The sequence below is a fragment of the Nestor notabilis genome, unplaced genomic scaffold (genome assembly GCF_000696875.1).
Source record: "Nestor notabilis isolate BGI_N333 unplaced genomic scaffold, ASM69687v1 scaffold1771, whole genome shotgun sequence".
NCBI lineage: Eukaryota > Metazoa > Chordata > Aves > Psittaciformes > Psittacidae > Nestor > Nestor notabilis.
This window is the reverse complement of record NW_009914959.1, coordinates 25,085-32,507: the sequence shown is the minus strand read 5'-3', so window position 1 is coordinate 32,507 and position 7,423 is coordinate 25,085. Positions and strand designations below refer to the sequence as shown.

At 37.3% G+C, this 7,423-nt stretch overlaps 1 protein-coding gene across 5 annotated transcripts in view; it reads left to right on the top strand.

Moving 5' to 3' along the window:
• DDC (dopa decarboxylase (aromatic L-amino acid decarboxylase)) overlaps nt 1-7,423 on the top strand; it is a 55,452-nt gene that overhangs the window by 27,894 nt on the left and 20,135 nt on the right. For all 5 annotated transcript variants that reach the window (XM_010023893.1, XM_010023897.1, XM_010023895.1 and 2 more), the window contains 3 exons: nt 1,625-1,691; nt 4,105-4,199; nt 5,998-6,065. In XM_010023893.1, coding sequence (XP_010022195.1) covers nt 1,625-1,691; nt 4,105-4,199; nt 5,998-6,065 — 230 coding nt within the window. The remainder of the gene's footprint in view (nt 1-1,624; nt 1,692-4,104; nt 4,200-5,997; nt 6,066-7,423) is intronic.

Sequence of the window (7,423 nt, the reverse complement as noted above, 5' to 3'; positions counted from 1 at the left end):
TGTAGGGAAAACAGTGAAGGCAAAAGATAGTGCACTGGCAGTGTACTTGGCAGGAAAAGGTAACCAGAAGTACAAAAATAAAACCCCCAGATTCTGGAGTTGACATATTTATAGTCACGTCCTGGCTGTATTACAGTTGTGCGTGACCTTGGGTAAATGATCCAATTCCTTTGTACTTAATACTCTTAACTGAAACCCAGCATATTTTATTTGTCTATTTAAACTATAAAGTGTCTTCTATTGTATAAAAATCCAGTACAAGGCAAAAATCAAACCCAGCCTCTATTAGCACTTACAAAAAGAAGACAAAGTGTTTAAAGTGTAAATGTAGCAATGAAAAATAAAATAACATCAGTTTATCTACTCTGCTCTTGTGAGACCCCCACACAAGGGGGCTGGAGCACCTCCCATATGAAGACAGGCTGAGAAAGTTGGGGCTGTTCAGCCTGGAGAAGAGAAGGCTGCGTGGAGACCTCATAGCAGCCTTCCAGTATCTGAAGGGGGCCTACAAGGATGTTGGGGAGGGACTCTTCATCAGGGACTGTAGCGATAGGACAAGGGGTAATGAGTTTTAACTTAAACAGGGGAAGTTGAGGTTAGATATGAGGAAGAAGTTCTTTACCGTGAGGGTGGTGAGGCACTGGAACTGGTTGCCCAAAGAAGTGGTAAATGCTTCATCCCTGGCAGTGTTCAAGGCCAGGCTGGACAGAGCCTTGGGCAACATGGTCTAATGTGAGGCATCCCTGCCGACTGCAGGGGGGTTGGAACTAGATGATCTTAAGGTCCTTTCCAACCCAAACCATTCTATGATTCTATGATTCTATATGCACTTGGTAGTTGGTTTTTGGGGTTATAATTCTGCCTGCATATTCCCAGTAAGTTACCATGGCTCATTTTTACCTAGTTATATTCTTTTTCTACTGTGAAAATACAGTATTTATGTTGCTTCTGCCTTTTGCCCACTGGTAATGCAGCAGGATACATTAAATAAGGCATTAACTGAATGAAGGAAGGATGTTTCCAGTATTTTGGGATGAATTTGGGAGAAATATATCTTGCAAACCTAATATGCTACTAGTGAACAGGTCTCAGGCTGCAGATCCACTGAGCACAGAGCAGTTACAAGTCTGTTACAGAGCTGTAGCTCTTTAATTCAGGCAGTAACATTTTACAATTCATTCTGTCAAGGGCACTTCCAGCACCTTTAAGTTGCTCAAGTTCAGAGCTTGCGTGTAGACCATAAATTGCAAATCATTATGCTGATAATTGCTTATGTGAGTTTAGTATTGGGCCACATCATAAGCATGTGGAACACATGGAAAATATATAAAATACAGCATTAATGTAATACTATGACTATGTTGCATTACTTGCTACTCAATTTTAGACTAACATTTGATTTTATGCATCTGTTTCAATAGATGCCTATGGGAGCTTTGAAAATAAAAAATTGATTCTCAGAAGTTCCACTGAAGGATGGTTATTGGCTAAAATCCATTTCTTTTGCTCTATATTGTCTATTCTCTCTGTTTCTTGTGGCCTTTTCAGACAGGTTTTTTTCAGTTGATACTATTATTTGCTGTAACATATTTTATTTTTTTGTCTTTGTTTTTTGGCTCTGCAGTTCTGTGCAACACTTGGAACCACACCTTGCTGCTCCTTTGACAAACTGTTAGAACTGGGTCCTATCTGTAAGTCTTCGCTGCTACTTTCTAAAATTGCAGATACCAGTTAAAGCCACGCTGAGTCATTTCCAGGGCATTGTGCAGCATCAGTGTCCAAATTCAATAAGGGTCCTTAGAGATGAGACCTTCAGTTACAGTTTTCTTTCTAATATTAGGTCAAGCAGCAAGCTTGATTTCTCAAACTGTTAAGGAGTACAGAGGACATTGCCTCAAGGGTTTCTTGGGTGGAGGGGGGAGTATTTTGGAACACTAAGTTAAAAATTACTGTAAGTGCTTCAGTTTGTTACATTTGTCTTCATGTCCTTCTACCTGCAAGTGCATCTAGAGCAGTGGTCAAGAACATGGAAAAGCTGAATTCTAATTATTCTTTGCACCAAGTGTTTTGCTTCTGTCTGGTTCTAATGACTATAAGAAGCAGGGAAATATGCACCAAAATTCCATGTATATTCTCTGTAATCCTCCCTCTCCCTTCCCCAATTTCTTTCTCAATAGAATAGGACAAGTGCCAAGCTGTTTACTACTGTGATCGAGTCATGGACTCCACATAAATATTTCTGTGCTATGGTTTGTTGTGTCAAGCTTTGATCTGCAGCAAGGCTTGGACAAAAGCACACGCTTGCTGCCTGATGAAAATGCAACAGAAGCGCACCATATCTATTCAAATGTGCATTTAGAGCAGCAAATTTATAGCTATAAGCAACTGGAAGCACCCTCATAGAAACGTAGCTAGATTTGATGTTCTGTTAATTTATTCAGGTAGGGCCCAAAACATTTTGGGTTTGTGCGGTGGTGACTTGCTCTGTGAGGTTTCCTGCCTTCCAACTCAAGGCCCACAGATGCAGTTTCTCCCAAACCTCCTTTCTACAAAGGTTTCTAGTACTGCTTAGCAGCTAGAAATTATTTTGCTGTTCAGGTTACTCCTATAGACCTGACCTAATAAAATAGTGGCATCAATACTTTTAGGTATAGCAGCTAATCACGTGTGTTTTACCCATTGCTCTCAATGATTCCCTCCTTGAGCAGCAGAGACCAGCAGAAAGATTGCACACTACTCAAATCGTAATCATAGAATCATAGAATAGTTAGGGTTGGAAAGGACCTTAAGGTCATCTAGTTCCAATCCCCCTGCCATGGGCAGGGACACCACACACTAAACTGTGTCGCCCAAGGCTCTGTCCAGCCTGGCCTTGAACACCGCCAGGGGTGGAGCATTCACAACTTCCTTGGGCAACCCATTCCAGTGCCTCACCACCCTCACTGTGAAGAACTTCTGCCTTATATCTAATCTAAACTTCCCCTGTTTAAGTTAAAACCCATTACACCTTGTCCTACCACTAGAGTCCCTAATGAAGAGTCCCTCCCCAGCATCCTTGTAGGCCCCCTTCAGATATTCTACTCATGCTAGCTTTTCTGTGTGCGGGTGGATTTTCTTCTTAATATACATGAGCAGTAGTCTATGAAATAAAGCAGTGCCTCAAACCAAGGATGTTTAAAAATACATAATCAGTTAACGTTGAACATGTTTTCAAATAAACCTAAGTTGTGGATGTTATGAATAACATTTCATTAGCTTTTTCCAGATTTTCATGCAAAAAGAAAATGTAGTTCACAAGAATGCACATTCCAGCATGAACTTGGTGCTCAATTGCAGATCTGAGTTGATATACCTCTGTATGTGAAAATACCCATCAGAATTATTTGATGACCAGTGTAAAGACATGTGGGCTTTGGTCATCAACTTACAGACCAGAATTCTTACCATGTGCATTAATAGAGGTGATCTGTAGCGGAGAGTGAATATTAAATTACAGAGGAGGCATAAGAGGCTTATATGCTAAAATATTTCTGCAGAAACCATTCAGTGACTAATCAAAAGTAGTACTTCCTCAACCTTTCGGTCCTCACTTTTGCATGTCTCGGTCCTTGAAATAAATAGTTGCTGCAGGTAGTTCAAAAGCATGCACATGCACGTATATCAATGCAGAAAATATACTGTTTACAAAGATGTGTTTGTGATTCATGAGTTAGAAACTGGGAGCATAGCTTGCTAAAGTAGATAGTTTTAATGCTATAGAAAGGAAAACTACATCTCTAGATACATATTTTTAAAGTCCATTTTATAATGGTTCTTAGATAAAATTGTTTAATATTTTATGTTGTTTAATAAGATAAACCTAGACATGACAGGACTCTGTTCCCGTAGAAGTGTGGAGGAAGAAGAATATGTTACGTATACATCTTTATGTATTAACAGAAGCCCAGATGGTAGAAACGTTTAATCTCTTAATTCAATTTTAAATTGGGAAAATAATAACAACAAAGAAAAATCTCTCAGGCACTTGGCTCATGCAAATGAATAGGGCTTTTTAATCTGCTGTTTAATTTATTTCCCCTTCAATTACTTTTTTTTTTTTTTTAGGTAATAAGGAAAATATCTGGATGCATATTGATGCAGCCTATGCTGGGAGTGCATTCATCTGCCCTGAATTCAGGCATCTTTTAAATGGAGTGGAGGTGAATGAAGTGTTTCTTCTCTAGCAGCCTGCTAAAATCTTGCTCTTCCATAGAATTTGTGTGTTTCTTAGGCATCCCACATTAATGGCTCTTCTAGAATCTCTGAGTACACTGCACTTCATTTTGCACTACAAAACCCTGTATGTTCAATTACATTGCTTATGTTTATGTAGTTCTTGCTGCTTTATTCCGGGAATATGCTAGTTACCGCAGTGTATCATTCAGAATAACAAGTAGTAGTGAATTAACGAAGTGTTTTACAAAATAGAAAAGAGGAACTTTTCCCCAAATATCCAAAAAGGCGCATTTATAACATTACACAAAATGGAAAAAAGAAAGAAAAAAGAAAGGATATGTCTGATTTTTAGCTTACATCCTGAAAGTCATACAGGATACAGCCAGTAGCTGTATCTAAACCAGACAGGGTTTAATAACCAGGAGAACTAAATGAAATATTCCCCCAACAGCACTCCTGTTCCTTTTTCCCCCCTTGCTGAGCTAGTTGGCATTCAGTTGCTTAGATAAGAATACTTCAATTTCCTGCTGCCTCCCTCAGACAGTCAGATAAGTCCTTGTCTTCCATGTCAGTGGAGAAAATATTAGTTTGGTAAAGCCAGAAGTTTAAACACAGCACTGATAGGTAGTGACTAATGAAGAAGAGGAGGGAAAACCCCCTCACAAATAAAACATTTCTTTCTGTCTCTTCTTTTATCAGCAAATGAAGCTTGTTATAATTTCCTGTGGGGGAATATATTTTAAATTATTGTTATTGGTTCCTGAAGGAAATGAAACAGCATCCGTTGTCTGGGACAGCATTTGTCATAAGAGTAAATATTTAACAACCATGAACAGCTTTCCTATCTTACACAGTACAGGGAGATAGCTAGATAGATATATAGATAGACAGAGAGACAGACAATCTTCTCTTATTAGAGCAATCATTAATTGTTTACAAATGACAGGGAAGGTTATGAGAACAGAAAAGTGCTATATGGAGTAGTCAGACCCTAGTACTGCCAGGCCCCCATCTCTTTTTTAAGGCAGATGGTTTCTGCCTTTGTTAAAACACAAAACACTGACAAAGCTTTTCCTACATGATGACCATTTTACCTATCTGGGTTTTCCCTGACACTATGCTTAAGCATACACCATGTAAAACACGCCTGTTACATGATGTACAAATATGTATTTTGAATGCTTATTCTGTGTTGGTTTTTCTTTTGACTTGGATAAAAATGACTTCTACTAAAAGAAAATACCCTGGCAGTAAAAAAAAAAAAAAAAAAGTAATTTCCTGTTCAGTTTTAATTTTATGGATGCATGTGATAGGCAGATTCTGAACTAAATGTATCGTTTATCTTTATATATGAATTCTGTGTGTATATGTTTAATATTCTTGGAAATAGAAAGCTTAGTGAAATGTTATTGAAAATTGACATACGAACCACAGTGGGTGTTCCTGAGTATGCAGATAGGTTTTTCAGTTTACACTGATCTATATACTTTTCCATAATATATATATCTGAAATGTATAATTGTTCGCAAATGCTCAAAATGTTGATAATACCAATAGCCTAGCTGCACACCTAACCTGAATTCCATCCCCAAAATAAATGAAGGTTTAGCTGCAATAGTTAGTAAGTAAGGTGACACATCAGCATGAACATTATCTATAAAGACCGAATCCAGGAATTCATTCATAGTTAAGGTGTACTCAGACAATTTGACAAAGTTGTATCATTAGCACATGGATCCTTTTCTCTTTCATAATTCTAGCTTTTTATTTATCTATTCTCAGTTTGCAGATTCATTTAACTTTAATCCTCATAAATGGCTCCTAGTGAATTTTGATTGCTCTGCTATGTGGTAAGTATTACAGTAAAAGGAAACATTGCAAGAGACAAAAAAATCACACATTAAATTAGTCTGCCTTTCTAGCAGTAAACATTCATTTACATTTCTCTATTGAAATGAGGAATTCTGGATAGCTTTGTCTCCAGTAAATTATTTACAAAATTCACTTTTTTAATATAAGTTTGAAAAAAGTAAAATTTTGAAATAAGCCTGAGCTCTACATTATATTCCCATGAGAAATCCTGAAAAGTGTGCAGGTTCATACTTGCTCCATTTTGGGACTGTTTAAAACATACATGAAAAAACTTCATTTAAGGCTGTTAGTGCAATGAACAGCATGCTAAACAGAGCTTTTTCTTATTTTCTATAAAATTTATTTTTGTTTGAGCCTTGATTCTTTCAAATGCTTTCTTAAATGCTTGGGATTTGGCTGATTTCAAAAAAGACTATTTATGCAATTTTGCACTGAATTTCAATTTCCCCAGATGACAGCAGAGACAACATTTTGATATAAAAAGATGCCAAAGTAGAAACCCATAGACATACTTTGAAACAAAGCAAAGGATCATAGCAGTAACAAAAACATCCCATAGAAGATGAGTCCATTGTGTCCCAATGTGGAATCTCCAGAACCTAGTGCCTACCAGCATCATGACTTATGATACTTCTTAACAAAACGGCTATTCAGTAAATGCAGACTATTTATCAAAATAAATGAAAACATTAATTTCAGATATAATAGAACAAAATTTGCAAAAATTAAAAAAAAAAGAAAGAAAAAAATGAACATTAGAAAGAAGACTTTCAAACCTCATCCGTAAGAAGGTCACCTTGTTTAAAAGAATAAATGTGAGACAATGATCACTCAGTTGCCTTTGGTTCACCCTTGGCTCTTTTAATATCCTCAGCAAAGTTGACTTTTCCACAGGTATGCAGATCATTCAGATTCCTGAATTTTCTGACATTTTCTGCTTCAGTAGTTTTCCTGACGTGGGCACTTCAGATATTCCAGGGCATTATGCTGGGTTTCTTTTTTTCTTTTTTTTTTTTTCCCTTAGAACAAATGGCTTCCATTTTGATCCTGTTTTACCTGGCTGTCCAGGAAAACAACGTATATGCGATCATTGTCTGTCAGTTTATGTTCCCATCTCAGGCATTTTTAGCTTCTTCCTAGAAAAGCTTACACTTCAGACTTAGAAAAGTCTTTTTCTACATTCTGCTTTTTGCTTTTTGCTTTTTCTTAGGTAAGCCATTGCATAAAATGCTTGTTTTCGTAGGTAGAAAGATTCCATTACAAGGAATCTCAAGAGACCTTGCAACATGTCTCCTTACTCAAAGCGAAAACTTCACGACTACAGCCATTCAGGTTT